The 27029-nt window shown below is 30.1% G+C and overlaps 3 protein-coding genes across 3 annotated transcripts; 1 reads left to right on the plus strand and 2 right to left on the minus strand.

The window, feature by feature from the left end:
- Positions 1–631: 631 nt before the first annotated feature.
- On the plus strand, positions 632–5800 carry LOC128668250 (ankyrin-1-like). The gene is made up of 6 exons (XM_053740765.1): positions 632–647; positions 2133–2189; positions 2260–2548; positions 2671–3041; positions 3174–3977; positions 4137–5800. Exons 1-6 carry the CDS (start codon positions 632–634, stop codon positions 5798–5800), a joined length of 3201 nt encoding a protein of 1066 aa, XP_053596740.1.
- Positions 5801–6772: 972 nt separating this feature from the next.
- LOC103569404 (speckle-type POZ protein-like) lies at positions 6773–7457 on the minus strand. Its single transcript, XM_008546689.3, has 2 exons — positions 6894–7457; positions 6773–6784 (listed from the first exon to the last, which is right to left on the minus strand). Exons 1-2 carry the CDS (start codon positions 7455–7457, stop codon positions 6773–6775), a joined length of 576 nt encoding a protein of 191 aa, XP_008544911.3.
- A 9124-nt stretch (positions 7458–16581) lies between these two features.
- Positions 16582–19396, minus strand: LOC128668251 (speckle-type POZ protein B-like). The gene is made up of 2 exons (XM_053740766.1): positions 18373–19396; positions 16582–16793 (listed from the first exon to the last, which is right to left on the minus strand). Exons 1-2 carry the CDS (start codon positions 19394–19396, stop codon positions 16582–16584), a joined length of 1236 nt encoding a protein of 411 aa, XP_053596741.1.
- Between the last annotated feature and the right edge of the window lie 7633 nt (positions 19397–27029).

Consider the following 27029-nt stretch of genomic DNA (forward strand, 5'->3'; position numbering starts at 1 on the left):
TTATTGAATTTACAACTTTTGCCACCAACTTTCTCAGAAAATGTCCATCAACTATTGAAGGTACCAACTGTTGGTGGTCAACTTAGTGTCCAGTTGCGGCTGCAAGTTTCTCGTCAGTTTCTCGCCAACTTGGCTATCAGGGTGAATTGGCTCTGGTATCACACTAAAATCACTGCAATATCACTGTGAGGTAACTATGAATCGACTGTGATAACATAATAACCCTGATAGCCAAGTTGGCGAGAAACTGACGAGAAACTTGCAGCCGCAACTGGACGACGGGTTGACCGCCAACAGTTGGTACCTCCAATAGTTGATAAACATTTTCTGAGAAAGTTGGTGGCAAAAGTTGTAAATTCAATAAGTTGACGAACACTTTCTGAGAAAGTTGGTGGCAAAAGTTGCTTGCAAAAGTTGGTGATCATAAGTTGACGGTAAGTTTACTTTCAATTTCCTCAAAAACTTGTATTCCAGTTGCGGCTCCATACTAGCGCCAACTTTCTGAGAAAGTTGGCGGTAACTTGTAACCAAAATGACCAACTTTTTCACGATCAACTCGTATTATCAGGGAAGATCACTGCGAAACCACTATCGAATCATTGTGAGATAACCATAAAACTACAGTGACCAAATGGCACAAAATCACGGTGATTTCACTGTAATTACATCATGGTCTCGCAATGTTTTCACTATAATCTCACTGTGATTTCACTGTGATTTTACAGTGATTCCAGGTCCGCGAGGGGCATAAATACACCAGATCACTAGGTTTAATGTAATTGCACTTGTCGTGTAATGAGTGTAATGTTGCTAGAGCTGTAGCGACTAAGTACAATGTATGCATTTGTGTGTATGTGTGTTGAGTTTAGCGCAAGTGTGTTTTTATTAAGTGTTTTTATTTCCGGACGGTAGGGCCACGTCTTAGTAGCTTTCATTGTTGAACTCGGCAGTACAGGCGTGAGCGAGGCTACGATTTCGCCACAAAATTTTCGCTGACAATCCTGATGTCCCTAGTATTTGCTACGCTCTGGTCGCTTTGGTATCCTTGTAAACTAAATTTAATTATTTTAAATTAATGAGTTAATAATCTCTTTCATTGGAATTTTTGAATTTTATTTCTGCTGGATAATTTTTTGAATTAATAATTTTGAATTGCTGATTTTCGAAACGTTAACTAAAAATTTTGATTAATTAAACCAAATTAGAACCTATCAATTATTTGTGGAACGTCGATAAAACAAGGAGAGGTAATTTTTGTTCATTTTACGTACATTAAAAACTAATTATATTAGAATTTATTTGAAAAAAAAAAAAAAAAAAAAAAAAAACATATAAATAGATAATTGCATTTTCTATTTAATACTACAAGATAAATGGAAATATTTATAAAAATTGTTATGAATAAAACAATAATTCAAAAAATTAATATATTTTTTGTATAAATTTGCAAATTCCAATATGGATTCTTAAGTTGATTTTTTGTTGATCGAGTTCTTTGCTAGAAAACAACTTTATTTTATGATATTAAAATTAACAAACAGCTAACAATTTTAAAATTTTTGAATTTTCAAGTTTAATAATAATAAAAAATCATTTTAAATATTCAATTCATTGATTTAAAATAAAAAACTGTCCGCTGATTACACACCTTTTCTTCATGATAGTAAAGTTAGTAGACTTCTGAGAATTTTCGAAACTGTAAAATAATAAATTAAAATGTTTATAAAATAAAAATAAAAAAATGCATGTTTAAAAAATTTAAGATTCAGTAGATACGTTTTTTTAAATTTTATTGTTTTCATTATTTAATTTTTTTATATGTAACACATAGATAATAAAAAAATTGTCATACTTAAGTATGTCTGCTACATTTACACTCATTTTTTTTTTTTATTTAGAATTAGTAATTTTTATCAATTTAAAAGCCATTTAATCATTTAAAACAGATGAATGAACCATTCAAATACTTTTTTATATATCCTGTAAAATTTATTACCAAAAATGAAAAAATTAACAGAAAATATGATAAATATTTTTTTTTTCACTAATTTTGATAAAAATCATTTATTTTATCATCAACCAACGAATTTAAAACTTTTTAATATTTTTTATAATTCTTATAAATTTTTCAGATCAACGACAATCCCATCGCCGGATTTTGGTTACATCATTAAATTATATTACAATTGGTAAGAAAATATATTTTAGTAAAACTCATTAACAAAAGGTAATTATTAATAATTTTTATTTTTACACTAGAAATGACAACCAGAAAGATCAATAATAATTTGCCTTCTCAAATGACGGCAACCGAAGAACCGCCAAGTAAAAAAACTAAATATTCCAAACTCCGTAATATAATACCAGAAGAAGAAATGGATGTTGACACTGAACCAGAATTAACTCTTCCCGTTGCGATTAAAAATGAAGACATCAGAGCAATTGACTATTTATTGAATAAAAAAATTGACGTTAACATTAATCAAGAATCTTCTCCACCGGCTCTTGATCTAGCCGTCGAAACACAAAATTCAGAAGTAATTAATAAGTTAGTTGACCATAAAGACGATATTGCATTATTAATGAAAATAAAACAGCTTTGCATCTTGCTGTTGAACAAATTAACAAAGCAATGGTCGAAATACGTCAAAAACCTATAATAAATGAAAGAAAAGTAAACTTAAGAGATCAAGGTCATCCGACACATCTTAATGTGGCCATCAAGTCTGTTTACTTTGAGAGACTTCGACTATTAATGAACTCTGTTGAAGATATCAAAGAAATCGTTAGTATATTTCATCCACTGTATTATGCAGCCCAATATAATGCTGTCGAAGAAGCTGAGTATTTAATTGCCCAAGGTGCTGATGTTGAAACTTTTAATAATAATTCATCGTCGCCATTTTATCAATGCACGCCATTAAGCGTCGCGATTAATTGTGGAAGTTTTGAAATGGCTCAATTACTAATAAATAACCAAGCTAGCGTTCACACTCAGACAAAATGGGATAAAAAACCAATAGACTTAGCTATCGAAAAAGGCAATTATCGGATATTCAAATTATTGATTGACTCTGGAGCGACTGTGGATTTGTCTTACCAAGATATGAATCGATCACACTGGGCAGCTTATCATAATTAATTGGATATCGCTGAGTATTTATTTTCCATAGGAGATGATATTCATTCTAATTGTCTCCACAGATTGTCAGACTTTTATCAGTATACTCCATTACATGTTGCTATTCAGCAAGGAAGTTTCGAAGTTGCTCAATTCCTTCTTAGTAAAGGTGCCGATGTTAACATTTGTGGAAAAAATGGCGAAACACCGCTTAAAATTGCCATTGAAAAGAAGAATTCTGAACTATTTCAGTTACTCTTCGATGCTGAAGCTAAAATACATAATTGTCCGAATGAAGATTCACCTTTACATCAAGCTGTTGCTGAAAATAATCATTACGTTACGAAGTTTTTACTCGAACGTGGATTTGATGTTAATGTAATATGTAAATGTCCAGTGTCTAAATATTCAGGCTACACGCCACTGCAACTTGCCGTAAGCACAGAAAATTTGGAAATTATAAATTTATTATTCAAATATAAAGCGGATGTTAATAAAAACACTAAAAAATTAGGATCAGTCATTGGAATAGCTGTGGATCAAAGTAATTATGAGTTGTACGAGTTGTTATTAAAAGCTGGTGCAGATATTAGAAAATCTACAAATATGACACTCTTACATAGAGCTGTCGGTGTAAACAATTATCGTATAGCTGATGATTTAATTGAACGCGGTGCAGATGTTAACGTAATTAAGAGATTTGAAACTTCAAAGTACCGTGGTTGCTCACCGTTACGGTTACAAATTTCAATTATGAATGAAAATAAAGAAATCGCATCATTGCTTCTTGAAAAACAGGCAAAAGTTCATGATAAAAAGTTTGTTGAAACTCCACTTGGTATCGCTTGCGAGTGCGGTAATTTTGAGTTAGTCAAGATACTTGTCAACGCAGGCGCTGACATTAATAAAATTTCTAACAAAGCGATGCCATTGTACTGGGCCGTTTATAAACAAAACTATCAAATTGTTGAATATTTAATTGATTGTAATGCTCATGTTAATATTTTTTGTAAAGACGAAACCTTACTTTATCACGCAGTAAGTAGTGGTCATATAAAAATAGTTGAGCTTTTGCTTGAAAATGGTGCCAAAGTAAATGCAATTAATGATTCGGGTGAAACAGCTCTTATCGCAGCGGTTCTAGGAAATAATTTAGAGCTGATGAAAATTCTAATCAATGCTGGAGCTCAGGTGAATTTACGTAACAACAAACATCATTTACCATTACACCGGGCAGTTCAGCGTAGAAATTATAGTATTACTCGATATTTAATCGAACAAGGAGCTGATATTAATAGTGTTCGCTTTAACAGAACGCCACTGACTCATACTTGCTCCATTGGGAGTAAAGATATAGCTGAGCTTTTGATTAAAAATGGAGCTGTCATTGATGATGGAAGAGTATGTATGACAGCTCTCGGCATAGCTTGTCAGCAGGCTGATTTCGAATTAGTTGAGTTACTAGTAAACTTTGGAGCGAGTGTTGATTTTCTTTCCGGTGATGCGACTCCGTTATATTGGGCAGTTAAATCGAAAAATTTGAATTTTGTCAAGTATTTTATTGATTATGGAGTTAAAGATATTAATGCTGGTCATTGGGGTAATACCCCATTGTTCTCAGCAATTGGAAATCAAGACCTAAATATAGTTGAACTCTTACTTGAACACCGAGCTACAATGGATAATAATGGTCCTGTGGCTCTTGGATTGGCTATCAAGACTCGTAATTTGAAATTAGTTGAATTAATATTACATGCTGAGGGTTCAGATATAAATGCTCCGGGTCTCGGTACTCAAACGCCATTGGAAATTTTGGTACAAGATCAAAATGTAGAACTGATGAAGCTTTTACTTAATTATCGAGCTAATATTGATTTTATAACTAGACAAAGTAGGAAATTTATTTTTCATGTTTTACACGTAGGAACTATCGAAATGCAGAAGATAATATTATCTGAAAATATTGACATTAATTGCAGAGATATTAATGATAAAACACTCTTATTGGCTGCTATTAGAAAGAGATCATTTCGAATAACTAAACTTATACTTATGAGAGAAGATTTTGTCAATATTAATGATGTCGCCCAGGGCGAGTCTGCGCTTCATGAGGCTGCTAAACAGGCATATCCGTTGATATTGAATCTTTTATTAAATGCTGGAGCTGATGTTAATCTTGTAAATAAAGCCGATCAAACGGCTATAAATACAACCAATATTGAGAGAATTAAAAAAATTATTAGGGAACACATGGTAAAATTGAAGGCCGCTGGTTGGTCTATAATTAATCAAAATAGAAAGGCAATCAAGCACACAAAAGGGTTGTACGATTTTTATATTGAATGTTTAAAAGAAGTCGAATTAATGAAAAATTTGAAAATTGACAAAACTATCATGAATTATTATGATGTTATGCATATGAAACAACATGAAATGGCAGTTAAATTAAATAATTTTAACGATGAAACTTTAAATGAACAAGAGTTGCAGTTACAATTTCCTTTGTATGGTCAGATAATTTACTATCGTTTAGTTAAAAGCTTACAAAGAAAGAAATTGTTAAATACAAGCACTAATGTATTTGGTACATTACTTTCTGGTCAACTACCGTTCGATATTATAAGAGCAATTAATCCTTATTTAAATAATAGAGATCTTAAAGCTTTATCTCTGTGCTAAAAAAACAATTTTTTTTTTTTTCATTTTTGTCACCCAAGTTAAGCAGCATCGAGCATGATTGCTACTTGGCTGAGTGGCTTAGCCACGCGTTGAACTCGATCGGAGGTATCTGACCGTTAGGCGCGGGATGAGGACGGAAATAAGGATTGGTAAAATGGGAATTTTATTAATCACTAGAGCTTCAACCAAACCGAACTGTACTGGCGATGGTTTTCTCTGTGAATTTCCTTGCCGCTATACTCACCACAGCCAAGTTGGGGTAGCGTATCGCCGTAATGGTACAGTACAGTATAAGCCCAAGTCGGGCAACAGCTGCGAAATAAAAAGCTAGAAAAAGTGAAGCAGTTGCGATATAAAGGCAAAAAGTGTAAAAGGCCGTAAATGCGGCTATACATTGGAACAATTAAAAACAAATCTGAAAGCCGCCTGACCCTGCAGGCCAGCCCCAGAACTTCCACACATATACGTGGACGTCCATCCGGGAATGGTCAGAATAGTTTCCCAGGACCTTAAAACATTAAGATCTGATGAAAACTCGATTTTCGGAAATCGGACCGAAACCAATAACTTCCCTTTTTTTGAAAATTTGCAATTTTCTTAGCGGGAAGTTTCAAAAAATTAAATTAAATAAAATTTACATTTGTAATAATAATATTTATAAAATTACATTTATTCAAATAATCAATTAATAAAATATTTCTGTGTGTATAACAATGTGTGTGTTTTTTTTTAAATGTCAAATAAATAAATCAATTGAAATCCGAGTTTGTATTTATTGTATTAATTATAATACTTCATTGACGTATAAAAATAAGTATAAGACAATGATTACAGTGAAATGAGTTGCTGGAGCAAGTTTTCGTTGAAACTTTCAGTATTTTTAAATATTACATTAATAATAAAAATAGTTTATAGATAAAAAAAAAAGTTCAATTTAACTTTCGATCCTATTGACTTAAGTACGGTGGAGCTTTAGAACATCAGCTAAAACAATGTAAACAAAAATAAATAAAAGACATAGAAAAAATAATGATCTCTACCCTCTAATTTTAATTAAATCAGATAATTTTTTAAGTAAAATCGATAATAAGACCGGTTTAGACTTTTCTAATGTTTTGTAATCTTCAGTTTTCATTATACTATCGATATTTATTACAAGGTAATTGACGACGGACTCCATCAGTAGATTCGCATGATATTGATCTGCTAACATTAATAATTTAATTGCATTTGCATTAATTAATGATTCGCGAAGCGATTCCTCACATGATATCTTCAGTGTTTGTAATTTAAATCTATCAGCAACTTGTAGTAGAGTTACAATTTTGCTGTCCAAATCATCAACTTTATCAGTATAAATAAATCTCAACATTTCTCGGAATATTTTGGGAGCTACATCACTTATCATCAATATATTATTGTTACTTTCTTGCATTCTGTGGAGAACTGAAGCAAGTACTGGACTTCGTGCTGATAAAATTGTCTTATGCGCATGAAACTTTTCGTTGCCAACAATTAAAATCACATCGACATTTATTTTTTTATTAAAGAGTTTCTCAAAATCATCAACTATTTGAGGCTTCAGAATTTTTAATGGAACTTTCATTGTAGTTGATATATAATCTTCAAGTACAACAAGATCCACACATAATGTCATAATATTATTTGGTAGTAAACTGTCTTTATTTTCCAACAACTTTTTTATTTCCAGAAATTTATTAGAAACCCAACTTTCATTAAGTTTGAATACTCGACTTGATGTTTTAATACTTACTTTTTTTTCATTATTATTATTATTATTATCTAAAATATATAAAGAATATGTTGCTCTTACTGATTCTGTATCGCTGTGTTTTAAATACAAAAATACTGACAGCCATTCTTTGACTTGTGTTACTTCGTTATTTTTAAATTTTAGTCTCAAGTACCAAGCGTCATTTATTTTAGCACCTGTTGAAAATCCAACAGATTCAACTTTTACGTCATCTGTACACGTGAGAGATGAATCGATGAATTAAATTGATCTATTTTCCATTCGAAAATAATCTTATGTTTTTTCATTGACGAATAAGATCTCTTCATTTTTTAAAACAATCTGCAATTTTGAAATATTATTTAAACATCAAAAAGTACATCATTTTTTATACATTTTATATGAACGTTTATATTATTAAAACCTGAATAGTTTGTGTGACAAATTTTTGTCGAATTTACTTCTGAGTAAACTATTATTGTTTTGTTGATTTAATTCAAAATTCAAACTAAAGTTTACGTAAAGTAAAAAATACTTTGAATAACTATAAACAAAATTGCTTGCGCAATAGTTACCTTTAGTTTATTGTGTAAATGCGATGTAGATGTATACAAAATATGTATATGTGTATATATAGTGGTTAGTATAAAGCCTATGGCGTCCTCTTCATACAATTAAAATATGCGCAATTTTCAGATTGATACGATATAAATTATTACGTTGAATCGGAACTTGGTTTATTGTTGAATTTTCGCTTTCAATTAAATATAATTTTAATCATATGTTTAATGCCAATTATTAGAAAAATATATTAAAAAATCCAAACTATTATTTGATGTTTATTTATCTTTACTTGATATTGAAAATGAAAAAACTATCCGTTGATAGCCTTGTAATTTTTCTATTTAGAATTTTTATTACTTTAAAAACTATTAATTAATTAAAACAAATGGATAAACCGTTCGAACGAATTTTTTTTTAATTCACTAATTTTTGTTATCAAAAATATAAACAACATCAAAAGGTATGACAAATATTTTTGGAATTCCCGCTATGAAAATAGAAAATTTTCAAAAAAAAAAAAAGAAATGAGTTTCTGCAGTATAAATTCGTTGGAATTCTCAGGATTTTTAAATATGACATCGAAATAACCATAGTTTAAAAATAAATTATTTATTATATATTTATGAGAAAAAGATATGAAAAGTCAAAAATTTAAACAAGTCAACAACCGTCACTGTGGAATTTCTCGCTCTTACATTTGTTAGTAATTTAAGAAAATCTGAAAAACGGCTCGAAGAACTTGAAAACGTTACTATTGGTATATCTTTGAACTCTTCGAGCATAAAAACCTTTAGACCGAAAAAAAAAAGTTTCACTGAAAAAAAGTAATTTTTATCAACGATATCTTCAGAATAAATCAACCGATTTCCACGTGCTCTCCGGCAATCGGTAGAGATTTTTTAAATTTAGATTTGATCTTCGAAATTAATCCAAGCGATTTGAGTTATCCAACAAAAACCAAGAAAAAACAATTTCTTTAATTTTTATTATTCATATAACTTGAAAACTACTCGACCATTCAACTTAAAAATCTAATCAGTCCGAGTCTTGGTGAACCCTTTCGATTCGCCCCAAAAATATTTTCTGTCAAAAACAATTTACACACTCGAATACCAGATCGAAACTAATAACTTCCCTTTTGTTTAAAATTTTCAATGTTCACAGCGGGAAATAAAAGAAAAAATAAAATAATATTTTTATAAATTAATTTTTACTTAGTATTGAAATAAATTAAAAGATAATTATATTGTAATGTGTATTTTAATTGTTAATTTAAAAATAGTATTGTCACGATTGGAGATCGTGATGGGCGTAGGTACGATATTCGTATAAAGTATAGTGAATAAAAAGGTACTTACATTGATCAAGGACCGATCCTATGACCTGGGCTCACGTGACCAAATGCTCAGTTTATTCTATTTTATATTTAATTCGCGCCCACACAATATTGTTGAAGACAATATTGATAAAACCCAAAACGATTTCCAATTTATTATGTGACTGATCTAATTTCACAATCAAACGTCGAGCGGTAAACGTAAGATTGTGTACCCCCTACTGTGAACTATCGGTCTGAGCGGCTAGACAGGTAGTAAAATAAGGGATAAAGGAAGGTGGGTTGCCGAAAAGCCTCGTGAAGCTATTATCTCGTTGTTAAAGTAAAATTGTCTGATAAATAATGTTTTTCAAATGTTTTATGTTAACGAGTATTTATTTATTAAATGACTCAATATTCTCAAAATACAAAAGGGGTTACAAATGGCAATATTAAGAATAGTAAATATAAAAGCAAATGTTTCATGCATATGGGTTACAATTATTTCAGAGTATATAAAAATAAAAATACCAAACAATGGTTACAATATTCAAAAACTTACCCTAAACAGGTTTTGGTGAGGTGTCAAGACTGTCAGCAGTTACACAGGACACTTATTCACGACGCGTTCTCGCGGTCAATTAATGTGATTTTAAATTTATCGAATTATTTATTTATTTAGTCTACCTTGTTGTATAAGCTTCAATGATTATGCGTTTTTAAATCTCTGTAGGTTAAATTAAAATGAAGGTCTTCGCGCTTTTCGCGGTAAAATAATTTCAATGTATTCAAATTCTTCGCGTCTTCGCGGTAATATAAATTTATAAAATCTTCGCGTATTTTTCGCGGAAAAAAATATTTCTAAATATTATTCAAATTCTTCGCCTTTTCGCGGTAAAATATTCTTTAAAATCTTCGCATTTATCGTGGTAAAATATTCTTTGATTCTCCACGTTTCTCGTGGTATATTTCAATATAAAAATAATAAAATGAATGAAATTAAATGGATTATAATAAGATGAAGATAATCAATGCTGTACCGGTGCTAAACGGTTGATATTAGTTCACGACTTACAACGATCAAGGACCAATCGTACGATCTGGGCTCACGTGATCGGATGCTATACGCTAATATCGCGTTGATTATGCTTCTGAAGCTAGTAGAAAATAATATACCGATTATACGAGTGCTTACGACGATCAAGGACCGATCCAATGATCTGGGCTCACGTGACCGAATGCTCAATCGGGATATCAATCCTCTAGCCACGAACACCGTCAAGTGTCCGGAGTTCAGTAAGGTTCAGAGTTTGATTCCCAAAAGAACTAATGAGCTAAAGTCCATGGTCTTTTTATATGATCCTCGCATATGAAAAGTGGTGGTAACCAGTTTCCCATACGAGAGGACTCGGACTCGCCCGAAAGTTCTAGGCCCATGCACACGTGTGATCCCTGGGAAACAGATTTTGACTATTAAAGTAGGCTGATGACCTGGCGCCACTCTGTCGCTGAGCATGCTGGTGTAGGAAACCATAAATTTGGAGGTTTCCATTAGCTTTCTCTAATTTCCAAGAATCACATGCAGGTGCGCATGAGTTGGGTGGTCTATAGGTTTAAGATGAAAAATCAAAGAAGACTACCGCTTCTATGCTTAGATTAGTTAAATGGGAACGGATACATAAATTTTAAAAGTACGTTAAGTAAAAATGATGAAATTTCCAGAAAGAGAAATATATAATACGCGTGGTCCATTAGTACAATACGACTTAATTGTAAAGCGTTGACAACGCTCAGGTAGGTATATTTGTCCGGTACGACTTCTGGCGTCAGTAAGTTGGCGTTATACATAAAAAGGTTTACGTACAGGAGGTTTTAGTGTGTACTTATCTTGGAAGAGAGAGAAAAAAAAAAATTAAAAATTTTTGAATGTAGCAGCCGTGACAGTATATTTAGATACAGCAACTATCTAATGTATTTAAATCTTAATTTCTAAACATAATCATTATTATGATTGACAAAATAAGTATGAACCACTTTCAATTCATAAAATCCAAATATTTCACTCATGCCGTTCTCTAATTGACTAAGTACTTTGTGTACAATGTCCCAATCATTGTTTATCTGTTGAAGCTAAAAAAAAAAAAAAATGAGTCATTCAAATTGCAAAGAAATAAATAAATTACATAAAAAAAAAATAATATACCGTTAATCATCATTGAAGTTACTAATATTTTCATTAATTTTGAATATAGGAATGGTTTATTTTCTTCTAATAATTTATACTCTGGAGTTTCAATGATATTTACGATATTCTTTTTTATCACTTCAAGCACATATTTGAATAATTGATTAGCATTATGCAGATCTGCTAAAACCATCAGTTTGATGACATTATCAACCCTGGCCGACTTAGATAGCGATTCTTCACACAAACTTTTTAGTCTCAGCAACTGATATTTATCTGCAGCTTCTAATAAATACGCAGCATCTGCATCCAAGTTATTTATTTCATCAGTATAAATAAATTCCAATATTTTATTGAAAATTTCAGGCTCTATATCAGGTATAGTAACTTCATTGTCTCTATTTTCCTTCATCTTATGGGTGAACATAGCAAAGAACACAGGACTCCGAATTGACAATATGAGCTTGTGAGCTTTAAATTTTTCATTTCCTACAACGAAAATAACGTCACTGTTTACCTTACTCTCATAGAGTTCTTTAAGATCATCAGTTATTTTACGCTGTGGTGTTTCTAACATAAATTCAGTTGGAAATGTTTGATAATCATCATAAACATCTAGTTCAATACCTACGGTTAAGGTGTTATTTGGTAAAATATCATCTTTTTTTGCCAGTAACTGTTTTATTTCAACAAATTGTGGAAATCCCCAGCTCTCATTGAATTCGTATGTTCTATAGAAACTTTTAATAAATTTCCTTTCATTTTTCTTGTCTAAAAGAAATAAAGAACATCCTATTCTTACTTTGTCTTTCTCATTATTTCGCTGCAAAAATAGTGACATCCAATCTTTATAATTTATCTCATTGATTCCTTTCCCTTCAGTATTTGCTTCTCTTAATAGTCGCAAATGCCATGAATTGTATGTCTTGCCACGTGCGGTAAAGTTAGATGAGCTAAGCACTGTCGTGTCTTGATCGTTTTCAGTAGACTCGATATATGGTATTATTTCATGAATCTTCCATTTGTAAATTACTTTGTTCTTTTCGGAGTAGGAATTACATACAATTTCCATATTATTTAACAACAAATAATTCAAACTCCACGTTTTTAATTAGACTTATCTTAGAATCAGTTGAGTATAAATACTTATCAATAGTTTATAATTATAGTGATATACACTGGCAAAATATTACACACTATGATACTTATTACTGAGCGAAAAAATCGTGAAGAATAAATAACAGAACAACAGGAGACTGAACGGCATGGTCGATTTGTCTGCTTTTACATCCTTCAGCCCTTTAACACTCCTATGTTCATTAGTGTCTCGCTTCCACTACAGAAAATTCTGTAATCTGAATAGGGACTTGTCAGCAAAATGCTCATAACGGAAGTGCTGACAGGTTAAATTTGAGATCACAGTTATCATTTCTGCCACTAGACTCATCGCAACTTGAACGTTCTAACGTTATTGTATTAGAGATGGGCTATGTTAGCAAAAAAAATCCACATTGGACTATCGATTTTTGAAATTTTTCACCATCGAACCATCGATTGTAGACATCGATGTTGAAAAGGCGCGCGAAAATTCGAAAAAGTTATATTACAAGTAAATTTGACATAAAAATGAATAATTTTAAATTATTACTAATTATAATCTAATCATCAATAATTACTAATCATTAAGAACAAAGTTATTATTAAATTCAATATTGTCTTGTACTTTGTCTAGGTACTTACGAAGTACGTGTAAAACGATTGTAATATTTCTAGCCATTTGAAATATTTATGTTCATAAAAATATTTGAAATAATTTATAAATATTAATTTAAAGGTTTTCAATCATTGAAAGCTTTTAAAATCCTTAAAATAAAAATGCAACGAAAATTGAAGTCAGTCAATAGTCGAAACTTGTAAAAAAAATGGGACGTAATTTTACAGTTACCGTTTTAAATTTATTTTGAATTTCTTTATCTTTTTTAACAGATCTGTTTTGATAAGTGAAGAAATTCTACTTGTTCTTCTTCTCTATATACTATAGTTTCGTATGCAAATTTTTTATGAGCATAAATAAATTCGTTTCATAATCATAAAATTTTATGAAAAATTTAAGGAAAATCAGGTTTTGTAAGTAAACTTTTGCTCAAGCAAATTGTGCTATTAGGGTTAGTTGACGTCTGCCGTAACTGCCCTAACAGTCACTCCAGATTGAAATCGACAGTAATTTGACAGTTGAAATTACCGAAATTTGCCGCCCGCATCTGCCGACAATTTGATAGCAAAAGTTGAAAAAAAAAAAATTAGCGGTTAATTTTTTTTTTTTTATTTAGAGGTTACTTTTTTTGGCTAGAAAAAAACCCTAGGTAAAGTTCCTATGAAATTGTTGTCAAATGTCGTCAACTTCGGGCTATTCCGTTTTTGACGAGAATTTGCATACTACTTGCTATACAATTTGACGTAAATTTACTACCCGAATTCGAATGCAAATTCATTTTGAAAGTCGTATACGAATTATCGTCAAAAACGGAAAAGTCCGAATTTGACAGACATTTGACAAAAATTTCATGGGAACTTTTATTAGGGTTTTTTTCTAGAAAAAAAAAGTAACCTCTAAATTAAAAAAAAAAATTAACCGCTAATTTTATTTTCAAGTTTTGCTATCAAATTGTCGGCCAATTCAGGCAGCACATTTTGATAATTTCAATTGTCAAATTACTGTCAGTTTTAATCTAAAGTGGCTTTTAGCGTAATTTCATACATCTAACAACATTGTGGCGCTACCTGTCAATACCTTATTGGCGAAATTTGGAAATCAGGTTTTTAATCAATGGAAACAAATAATTATTTTTTAAGTTAATTTTTTAACGGAAGATTTAATATCATTATACAAAAACAAAATATCATTATACAAAAAAAAAATATTATTTATTGAAGACTACTAACGGAAATTCTAGTTTTTTAATTACATTTTTGTTATAAATAAATTACTGTTTTATTTGTTATCACCAACAATCACCGACAAACGGTTTCCTAGCAATTTAAATGAAAAAATAAAAAAAATATCGAAATAGAGGGGTTCAATGAAAAAAATTAAAGGTTAATTTTTATTTACTTTTTCATAATTAAGCAATTAACCCTCAAACAACTTTGATAGGTCAACATTGATCGACAAACGACCAACAAACGATTGCAATTGAAATAAATCGGATCGGTTTATATTGAGTTGGTATATAATGAGGAGTTAAGTTGGAGCTCAAATATACAACTTCATTAAGCGATTTCTGATAATATTCACAATCAACACGACAAAAAGAAAACAAATCCTACCAAAAACAGATTCTCTGTATAACATCGCGCCAAGTACACGTTTAAAATTTTTTACAAATAAGAAAAAATTATTTTTTACAAAAAAAATAAATCAAATCGAAAAAATACCAAGTACCTAGTATGATGCAAAATCATAACAAACATTTTCATAAAATTTCAAAAAAAAATTGTATGACAAAATTTCAATGTACTTGGTGTGTTTACAAAAGAGTAAAAAAAAAACATGTTTGATTTTATTAGAAATTAATTTTGCTTGAGTACATGTAGTAACGCACACCAAGTACATTGAAATTTTGTTATACAATTTTTTTTTGAAATTTTATGAAAATGTTTGTTATGATTTTGCATCATACTAGGTACTTGGTATTTTTTCGATTTGATTTTTTTTGTAAAAAATAATTTTTTCTTATTTGTAAAAAATTTTAAACGTGTACTTGGCGCGATGTTATACAGAGAATCTGTTTTTGGTAGGATTAATTATACTATTTTGGTCATACATAAGAAAAATATCATACAGTAACTACTGAGTAACTACTAAAATGAGTATCCGCAAGTCACGTTGGAGCTTTCAGCATTTTCAAGTATGACATTAAAATTAACAATAGTTCACAGATAAATTTTATTATATATTAAAAAAAAAAAAGAAATGAAAGTGCAAAAGTTTATACATGTCCACAATCGTCACTGAGGAATTTCTTACACTACCATTTGACAGTAATTTAAAAATGTAAAAATCAAATAAGCTTAATCGACATAAATTAATCATTATTTACTATTGAAACAAATTAAAAGATATTTATACTGTAATTTATATTTTAATCTTTATCTAAAAATAGTATATTAAGAAACAGTAACTGTCTTATGTATTTAAATCTTACTTTCTAAAAATAATTATCATTAAATTTGCAAAATAAGTATAGAACGTTTTCAAGTCATAATATCCAAATATGTTAGGTAAATATTCTACTCAAATACCGTTCTCATATTAATTGAGTACTTTATGTACAAGATCCCAATTATTTTTCAATTATTGAAGCTAAAAATAAAAAATGAGTCAATCAAATTGAAAATAAATGAATAAATTACATAAATAAAAAACAATATACCGTTAAAATTTAGTGAAGTCATTAATTTTTTAATAAATTTTGAAAATAGTAATGGGTACAATTTTTCTAATACTTTATATGTTGGAGTTTTAATAACATCATTGATATTTTTTATCATCGATTCAAGCACATTTTCAAATAATTGATTAGCATCATGCAGATCTGCTAAAATCATCAGTTTGATTGCATTATCAATAGTGGCTGACTTCGATAATGATTCTTCGCATAAACTTTTTAGCTTCAGCAATTGATATTTATCAGCCGATTCTAATAAAGACTCAGCATCCGCATCCAAATTATCAATATTATCAGTATATATAAATTTTAAAATTTTTTCAAATATTTTTGGGTCTATATCAGGGATAGTCACAGCATTTTCTTCTTTTTCCTTCATCTCATGAGTGAACATTGCAAAAAATACTGGGCTACGAGTTGACAAAATGAGCTTGAGAGCTTTAAACAGTTCATCACCTATAGCTAAAATTACATCACTGTTTGTTTTGCTATCATAAAGTTCTTTGAGATCATCGGTTATCTGACACTTTGCAATTGAAACTCAGCAGGAATTATTTTATAATCGTCATAAATAGTTAGTTCAACACATAGAGTTAGAGTATCATTTAGTAAAATCTCATCTTTATTTTCTAGTAACTGTTTTATTTCAAGAAACTGTAAACATCCTCGTTCTTCAGATTTACTGCTAGTATTATAAGTTTTTAAAAATTTCCTTTCATTTTTGTTATCTAAAATAAACAGTGAGTACTTTATTCTTATTTTATTTTTTCCATCATTTCGACACAAATATAATGACACCCATTCCCTTTTTCCTGTTGCCTCGTCAAATTCAACTCGCAGGAGTAAATGCCATAAATTTTCAGTTGTAGCAGTTGTTCTAAATTTAGTTGACTTAGATATTATTAAGTCAGTATCGTTTCTACAACATTCAATAAATGATGTTACTTTATTAATTTTCCACTTATAAATTATTTAATGCTTTTTGGAATCGGAGTAACCTAAAATTTCCATGTTGCTTAACAATAACTAATACTTGAAACCTAATTCTTCTAATTAAATTTATTTTATAATTAGTTGAGTATGTTTATTCATTTATTAATAATTTATTATTAAAATAATATGTTTCTGTTAAAATAATTATCACTCCGTGACTTTGACTACTCTGAGAGAAAAAATGTAACGACTTTTGGTTTTGTAACAGTCAATTGAGTCCTAAAGCTAAGAAAATTGCTGTTATGATAATTATTTAATAAATAATTAGAATTCTTAAATTCGGGATTTCGTTAGGTGCGGTCCAGCCTTAACATCTTAAAGAAGTCCTTCAGAAGTTCTCAATAATAGTGAGCTCAGTAAGACTTCAGTATGAATTTGCCATGACGTCTTTAAGGAGCTTCCAATTTTGACTTCATAAAGAAGTTTAAAAATGAACACATTTAGACGTCACAAAACTGACGTCTTATTTATGGAGTCGTCAAGAACTTTTCATTAAGAGTTCTTAAAAATGACATCTTTAAGAAGACATTATAAGACTTCTTGAGGACGCTTTCAAAAAGTCGTCGTAAAGTCGATTTGAGTGCTGTCTGGGTGGTATAGTTTCATTAATTTCCCATTTATAAATTACTTAGCGCGTTTTTTGGAGTAGGAATCATTGGAAATTTCCATTTTGTCTAATAACAAATACTTGAAATTCAATTCTTTTAATTGAATTTATTTTAGAATTAGTTGAGTATATACATTTATCAATAGTTTATTTTTATAATGACGGTATATTTTATTGACAAAATATTGATCAGTGCTACTAATTACTGATAAAAAATTTAACGATGATGCTAATTTTATGATGTACGTACTTAATTTGCATTAAATATTGTAGTAATTATAATTAAATAAGTAATAACAATTTGAATATATGTTAGAAAATATTTATAAAAACAAACAGATATGAAAGTACAAAAATTTCTACAAGTCCACAATCGTCACTGAGGAATTTCTTATATATACGCTTACATTGGGCACTAATTTAAAAATATATGAAAATAAAGTAATGTTACTTTGTACAAATAATTTGTTACATAATATTAAAAGATATTTATACAGTTATGTATACTTAAGTTTTACTTCCTAAAATTATTTATTAATATACAAAAAAAAAAAAAAACGAAACTCAAATGCCGTTCTTTTATTGAGTACTTCGTGTACAACATCCCAATTATTTTTCATATGTTGAAGCTGAAAAAAAAAAAAAATTAAGTCAATCGAATTACAAATAAATAAATAAAAAAAAAAATAATAATAATAAGCATATACCGTTACTCTTCATCGAAGTCGCTAATTTTTTAATTAATTTTGATAATAACAGTGGTTTAAATTCCTCTAACATTTTATACTCTGGAGTCCCAATAATAGCATCGATATTTTTTGTTATCAATTCAAGCGCATATTCAAATAATTGATTAGCATTATGTAGATCTGCTAAAACCATAAGTTTAATGACATTATCAACCCTGCATGATTTAGATAATGATTCTTCGCATAAACTTTTTAGTTTTCGCAATTGATATTTATCTGCAGCTTCTAATAAATACGCAGCATCCGCATCCAAATTATTTATCTCGTCGGTATAAATAAACTCCAGCATTTTATTGAAAATTTCAGGTTCTATATCAGGTATAGCAACTTCGCCGTCTCTATTTTCCTTCATCCCATGCGAGAACATTGCAAAGAACACAGGACTGCGTGTTGACAGTATGAGCTTGTGAGCTTTAAATTGTTTATTGCCCACAACGAAAATAACGTCACTATTTATTTTACTATCATAGAGTCCTTTAAGATCATCAGTGATTTTGCGCTGTGGTGTTTGCAACGAAATTTTAGTAAGAAATGATTGATAATCGTCATAAATCGTTAGTTCAACACAGACAGTTAAGGTATTATTCGGTAAAAATTGATCTTTGTTTGTCAATAACTCTTCTATTTCAAGGAATTTAGCAATTCCTCGTCCAACTGTAAAGTCCCGAATGCCACCAGAAATTTTCATAAATTTTCTTTCATTTTGGTTGTCTAAAATAAAGAGTGATAACTTTACTCTTCCGTTATCTTTCCCATCTTTTCGACACACATATAGTGATATCCATTCCCTTTCTTGTAATAGACTCAGTTGTAAATACCATGAATTTTCAGTTTTGCCATTTGTAGTAAAGCTAGGTGAGGTGAGCTTTGCTGTCTCGTTATCGACATCAGCAGATGACTCAATCAATGATGTTATTTCATTAATTTCCCATGTATAAATTACTTGATGCTTTTGGCATTGGGAATATCCTGAAATTTCCATATTGCTCGACAATAACTAATACTTACAATTCAATTCTTTTAATTAAATCTACTTCAGAATCAGTTGACTATATGTATTTATCAATAGTTTATAATTACAATGATATATACTGACAAAATATTAATCACTGCGTTGCTGATTACTGAGATGAAAAATATAACGACTTTAGACTTTGTAACTTAAGCGCACTGTCGTGTGATCGAATACTCTATAGATTTCTAGTGTAGGTCTGCCAGATTTAATAATTAAGAATTTAACACAAGATTTTAACAATAAATAATTATAGAACTTATTTACACTTTGTACACTATAAATTGTTATAGAGGAAACGAGACGTTAGTACAATGCGTTTGAAATAAATCACGTGTAACTTTAAACACGTGGTCTGAGCGAATGCGCTCGAACAAATTTAAATTAAATATGTCAGGAGACACGGTAGTGTCTCGCGCCAAGTACACGTTCAAACACATGTATATGTGTGAAGTGTCATGGCGCTAGCCTACTGTGTCTCTATACCGTAGACAGAACGGTATTTAGCTCCAATTTTTAAAAACTTTTTTAAAAAACAAAATATCTAGAAAATTCCTTTTGCAATCGAAAGATGATTGATTGTTCGTCATAAAATTATGAAACTTTACCCATTTTAGTTATGAGAACTAATTTAAATAATTAAATTAGGCCAGCATATACTATAGTTCTCCATTTTTAATCCTTTTACAAATTTTTTCATGCGAAAAGGGCACTGCCAGAGAATAAAAAGTTGTAAGAAATGCCATGATTCAGTAAATATTGAAATTTTTCTGTAGCAGTGATTTGTGTTTTCGCCACCAGCGGTGCTTCAGTCTGTATTTTTTACTATAGTTTCGTATGCAAATTTTTTATGAGCATAAATAAATTCGTTTCATAATCATAAATTTTATGAAAAATTCAAGGAAAATTTTATAAGTAAACTTTTGCTAAAGCAAACTGTGCTGTTAGAAATGCTTTTATATAGTTGCAAAAAAAACTTTTACGATTATGTAAAACTCATGTTTAACGTCCTTATGGTGTAGTTCTATTCGCTAAGCAGTATCAACCTTGATAGTCAAGCTGACAGCAAGCTAACGACAATCTATTGTCACAACTTTTCATCAAGTTGACCACAGAAATTGGCATTTCCTTAAATTAGCCGCAATTGGTTGCCAAGTTATAAGAAACTTGATAACAACTTATAGAAACTCTTCCAAAAGCTGAAAGTTGTCACCAATTTGGTCGCATTTAATTGACACAAACTTTTTAATTAGTGCTATGTATATATATTTATGTAGTGATCAATTAAAGTATAATGTTTACTTAGTGATTGCGTTGAAAATCCGTATGATTATCTCTAATTTAGTTATTATTATTGACTAAAACTAAATTTTGCGTCAAATAATACCTTTCATTTAGGAATTATAATTTGTGGATTGCTAAAAACTTTTGAATGTTGTATGTTCTCTCTAGTTATATTCGCGAGGTCCCTGATAGCCTCCAACCGTGAGTTAACTTCAAGCTACTGCCGTATTAGCCAATTCGAAGGAAAAGTATTGGAGAGCAAACAGTTACCTTCAAGTTGACAGTAAATTGTCTGTAACTTGAATTCAATTCGACCAAGTGTTACTGTCAGACAATGACGTTAAGTTGACTGTAAGTTTCACTTCAAATTGATGGCAAGTTTTTCTGTCAAATTACGTTCAGACGGTAGTTGATTTGCATCAATTTGCACGCAAGTATTATCCAGCCAAGACTTTCCAGAAACTTATTGTTAAGTTACCCGTAAATGTTCCACTGCAGAACTTGCTAAGCAATTATTTCAGAGTGTAACGTTTAAAGGTGGTACCAAAATCGTGCCATTTAGCGCGATGATAGGTACAGATGTTGTCATTAATGGCCGTATTCGGCCGAACTAAATCCTATACGTGAACCTAATACGATTTAGTTAAGATTTAGTCTAATAAGTATGCTTTGCTTCTACTATGCTAAATCTTAACTTAATTTACAGAGGACTTAATTCAGCTAAGCACGGCCAATACTTGGAATTACTAAACTTACCCTAATAGCATTGAAATTGATAGTAATTTGATGTTGAAATTACCTGAAATCTGCTGCCTGAATCTGCAGACAATATCACAGCAAAAGTTGAAAATGAAAATTCGCGGTTAATTTTTCTTCAATTTTAAGATAAACTTGTACAAAAAAAAACGGTCGATAATGTTTATTCTTACCATTTCAGAAGCTATGCAAATTTCTACGTAAAACTGTCTACAATTTGAGCGTAAAAATATACTTAACAATTTTTCAAGTCAAATTAACGATAAATTGACATAAAATTTGCCTGAAAATCAAAGACAACTTTTTTCTAGTCAACTTTTGAAGTGAATTTGCATTCAAATTCGGGCAGTAAATATACAACAGAAGTAATAACTTTTTTTTTTCTTTCAAAATCATAAATATTTTATCAACCATAAAAGATACATGATAAAATTTTTATGGCATAAAAACCCATTTCGCAAGAGTTCGGTGAACGAACTAATATTTTTAGTTTATAAAAAATTTGTCGCAGGATTGAAAGCGAATTCGCAATGTGTAACTTATAAGTATTGACGATAAAAAGATTTGGTGATGGGGAAGAAATGGCGAAACTTCAAAGCCATTTAGAATTTGGGAAGATTTGGGTCTCGAAAATTAACGGGGGTCTGTACAGAAACGCAAGTTGCTTACAAGTTTTTTTTGGTAAAGTTTTGTCACATTTTTAACCTGTGGCTTAAATTCTAAGATAAAATTTGCAATTATAAAAAGTAGATAAAAATTTTTCCTAAGGAATGGCGACTCATCAAAACCATCCCAGTGGCAATGTTAAAAAATTTCAGAGATTAAAAAAATCGAGGAATTTTTATAGAGAAAAAAATTTCCTCTCGTATGGTTTCTGTAAATTTTTTTTAAATATTTGAAAGTAGATTCGCAATTAACTAAAAATTATCGGTTATAAAATGTATCGATGAAGGAAAAATGGCGTAATTTCAAAACCATTTTAAATTTGGGAAAATTTGGATCAGTAGAAATAAGTAGGATTTTCTGTACAAAAGCGCAATATCCTTATAAGTTTTTGTTTAAATAGATTTTTGTAATATGTTTGATAGTTTGGTTTGAATTTCAATTTAAAATTCACAGTAATGAAGAGTAGAAAAAAATTTTGTCCAAGAAATGGTGACTCATCAAAACCATTCCCTTGACTATAATAAAAAATTTGAAAGATTAAAAATCAAAGAATTTTTAATAAAGAAACAAATTTGAAGAAGCAAATGATGAATCTTCAAAATCATTCTCCAATTACAAATATTCAATTTATAAGCAACAAGATATAGATTTTTTTTTAAAACTATAAGAAATAAAAAAAATAATTACCAAGTTTATGATATTTACCAACCAAAATTTATAAACAGTCCATTCAAAAAATCATATATTTCTTGTCATTAAAATTTTAATTAATTAATTATTTTTCTGGCAATAGATCAGTCACATAAAATTTATTTCATTTGCCTTTATTTATTTCTTATAACTTTTTTAATGCAACCTAAATAATAAAATATCAAAGCCCCTGGAAAAATATTAACATTCAAAATTTGAAGTTGGAATAAATATGTATTCGCTTAAGCGTAAGTAATTACTCATTCGAGATTTTTCTGGCTCAAGTGTCACAAGTTATCCTCAATTTTACTTCCAGTTCAAAATAATTATCCAGTTGAAATTTATTTTCTCTTATAGTTTAAATTACAATTAAGCTTTAATTCGAATTCATAAGTTTCCTACTGTTAATTCAAAAGCTTGACGAAAAAATAAATAAATTATTTCAGTCGATTAATTTCAAATGAGATGAAAACATAGAGACTCTTTACTTGAAGTCAAACTGATTATTATGTAAAATAAATTTTATTGCAATAAAAAATATTTGTAGTTTGAAAACCCGGTACGCGCCGTATAACAATTCGCCCTATATCGAACCACGGACCTGGCTATTTGTTAACGTGAACAGTGGCTGTTTATTCAAAAAAAAGAATTTACATTTAATAGAAAAGTGTATTAGTAGTTTTTTAAAATCGGCGCACAAAACCCTAAATTTGCTCACGGCAACCAAGCTTCCGCTTGACCAACAACGATCAACGTAGTAGTCGACAGCAGGCTCGAATTGCCCACAGGAGCACACTTAGCCACTGTTTTCCTGTTTTAATAAAAGCTAAATGGAAAAAAAAATAAATAAAAAATAAAAATTGACTATCGCGACCGGAGCCTTTGCTGGCTCTAATAATAGCAGTAAATAAAATTACAAAGATGGTAGAGACCCGAGACGCTGCCAACAACAGCCAGTTGATCTCAATTAATAAGTTTAAAACAATTAGACATTAAGAATTTATGTTATTTAGTTTATTTATTCCTATTATGTATGACATGTTAAATTTAAATAAAGAAACTTTAAACAAAAAAAAAAAGGTTCGATTCCCGGTACCGGAATATTATTTTTTTTTTTTTTTTTTTTTGTGACAAATTACGAAAAAGCTATTAATAGAAAAGCTAATATTAATTTTTAATTTTTTCAAACAATTATTTTGTGTACTTGTCATAAGGAAAGTTGAGTCTCTCTAACAGACGAAAGTCTCCTGAAATTTCACAAATATATCAATAAAATTATTCATATCATTGACAGTGTGGTAAAATTGTTGAAGTAGCCAATAGCCAGCTACTATTAAAAAATCAACTAAATGCGAACGGAATATTTTAATATTGTTAAGTTTTGATATTCCATCGATGGCAATGCTAAATATTTTGTCTGATGCAAATATTTCAGGGATCGATGATTCGGTAATTCTATTGGATCGCACGTACCGACGAAAAATAACAACAATATTCACTGTGTCGGTACCTGCGAGCCAATAAGAAAGCTAGAAGTAGTAGAGGGGATATTTCCTTTGCTGTGATTGATGCGCGTGTACCGATAGAAAGTAATTACGAGAAAATCGTCACGTCGGTAACTGTGAGCCAATCAGAAAGCAGTACGTTGAAATTTAGTCGTGGAGGTGGTAAAGGTCAGAGGTTACTTAAAGGTCATACAGTCATCGTACGTCATTTCCAACCGACAACTTACTTTGTACGTCACGCAAAATATTCAAGTTTTTAACTTCACACGACAAGATGAATTTCATTAATTCAACTGGCCACACGTTCAAGCTGACTAAAATCAGCACGAAGCTATACACGACAGATTCAGGAGCTGTGGAGGTTGCAGAGTCATCCCTGTATCCGAGGACAGACATCCAGGAAACATGGAGTTTTCGTATGGAGCTAAGCCACGACCGGGAAGACAACTTTTGGCTTTCGTTGGGCATCCAACCGTCCAAGTCCAAGGACCTCAAGACACGATACACCGCCCAGTGTTTCGCCCTTGACTTGCTCGGAAACCTGACGACCCTCACCGACCAGTCTGCTCCTTTCAAGGCCTACGATGACTACATACACTTGGGCAACTGCATCAGACGACGTGGCAGAGACGACTTCTGTGGCATATTACATGAAGCCAGCGATGAAGTATATATCATGGTACAGGTGAAGATACTTTCTAATTAGATACTTAAGTTCTGACTTAAGTTAAAAACGGCCCTTTTCAGGGCCACCAAATTTTTCATGCGTAAAGAACAATTCAAGTTTACACCTAAGAATTCAATCCTTGCTCTCATACTCTTTCAATATTTATATTTATTTAGTAAGTGGCTAAACAACAAGTACAAATTTTAATATTTACTAAATTATGATTTTTTATACATTTCGAGTTGTGCATATATTTATTTTTGCCTCACCATTAGCCTCTTATTTTAACAAATATAAGTATTCCAACTAAGTATTTTTATTGACTGTTTAATGTTTACAAGAGTGTAAGTTTTATATTTTTACAGCTTTAAGTAATTATTTATAACGCAAAATAATAACAATATTGACCGAGTCGGTATTGTCTAACCAATAAGTAGTAGAAAAATATCTCGGGTTGTGAAAAAAAAGTTGTCATCACGACTTTATAATTTGGATTTCATGTTATTCTGAGGAAATCTCAAACGAAATATGTCTTTCGTCAGGAATTCTTTTTATTTCTATGTACAGATTTTTTATAATTGGATACTGAAGTTTTACACTTTGAGTTGGAAATGGCTCTTTTTAGGGCCACTATAATTTACGTTCGTGGATAATAATTTAAGTTCTGTAACATTTAACTCACATCAATGCTCTGATATTTTTTCGCAGTGAATGTTTCATTGTTTTAAATGACTGACAAAGAATTACAATTTTTTAACATTTGTTAAATTATAGTTTACACTTTAGTTTATAAATATATTTATCTTTGAGTACAGAGATGATAGATAAAAATTCTGCAGGCCAGGTGAAAGATTAAAAATCAAAGAATTTTTTATAAAGAAACAAATTTGAAGAAGCGAATGATGAATCTTCAAAATCATTCTCCAATTACAAATATTCAATTTATAAGTAACAAGATATAGATTTTTTTTTAAAACTATAAGAAATAAAAAAAATAATTACCAAGTTTATGATATTTACCAACCAAAATTTATAAACAGTCCATTCAAAAAATCATATATTTCTTGTCATTAAAATTTTAATTAATTAATTATTTTTCTGGCAATAGATCAGTCACATAAAATTTATTTCATTTGCCTTTATTTATTTCTTATAACTTTTTTAATGCAACCTAAATAATAAAATATCAAAGCCCCTGGAAAAATATTAACATTCAAAATTTGAAGTTGGAATAAATATGTATTCGCTTAAGCGTAAGTAATTACTCATTCGAGATTTTTCTGGCTCAAGTGTCACAAGTTATCCTCAATTTTACTTCCAGTTCAAAATAATTATCCAGTTGAAATTTATTTTCTCTTATAGTTTAAATTACAATTAAGCTTTAATTCGAATTCATAAGTTTCGTACTGTTAATTCAAAAGCTTGACGAAAAAATAAATAAATTATTTCAGTCGATTAATTTCAAATGAGATGAAAACATAGAGACTCTTTACTTGAAGTCAAACTGATTATTATGTAAAATAAATTTTATTGCAATAAAAAATATTTGTAGTTTGAAAACCCGGTACGCGCCGTATAACAATTCGCCCTATATCGAACCACGGACCTGGCTATTTGTTAACGTGAACAGTGGCTGTTTATTCAAAAAAAAGAATTTACATTTAATAGAAAAGTGTATTAGTAGTTTTTTAAAATCGGCGCACAAAACCCTAAATTTGCTCACGGCAACCAAGCTTCCGCTTGACCAACAACGATCAACGTAGTAGTCGACAGCAGGCTCGAATTGCCCACAGGAGCACACTTAGCCACTGTTTTCCTGTTTTAATAAAAGCTAAATGGAAAAAAAAATAAATAAAAAATAAAAATTGACTATCGCGACCGGAGCCTTTGCTGGCTCTAATAATAGCAGTAAATAAAATTACAAAGATGGTAGAGACCCGAGACGCTGCCAACAACAGCCAGTTGATCTCAATTAATAAGTTTAAAACAATTAGACATTAAGAATTTATGTTATTTAGTTTATTTATTCCTATTA

This window comes from Microplitis demolitor, chromosome 7 (genome assembly GCF_026212275.2).
Source record: "Microplitis demolitor isolate Queensland-Clemson2020A chromosome 7, iyMicDemo2.1a, whole genome shotgun sequence".
In the NCBI taxonomy this organism is placed as follows: domain Eukaryota; kingdom Metazoa; phylum Arthropoda; class Insecta; order Hymenoptera; family Braconidae; genus Microplitis; species Microplitis demolitor.

Bases quoted from the DNA above. Each gene is read 5' to 3' on its own strand.
- LOC103569404 (XM_008546689.3), bottom strand. From the start codon at position 7,457: ATGACATTATGTGTGGATCTTGTTGTACTTGAAGATTATATATCAACT.
- LOC128668251 (XM_053740766.1), bottom strand. From the start codon at position 19,396: ATGGAAATTTCAGGATATTCCCAATGCCAAAAGCATCAAGTAATTTAT. The intron at 16,794-18,372 runs GTATATGCTTAT...TGTTTATTTTAG, and splicing joins GACTTCGATGAAGAGTAACG to ATAACAAAAATGAAAGGAAA.
- LOC128668250 (XM_053740765.1), top strand. The intron at 2,190-2,259 runs GTAAGAAAATAT...TTTTTACACTAG, and splicing joins ATTAAATTATATTACAATTG to AAATGACAACCAGAAAGATC. The intron at 2,549-2,670 runs GTTAGTTGACCA...AATAAATGAAAG, and splicing joins AATTCAGAAGTAATTAATAA to AAAAGTAAACTTAAGAGATC.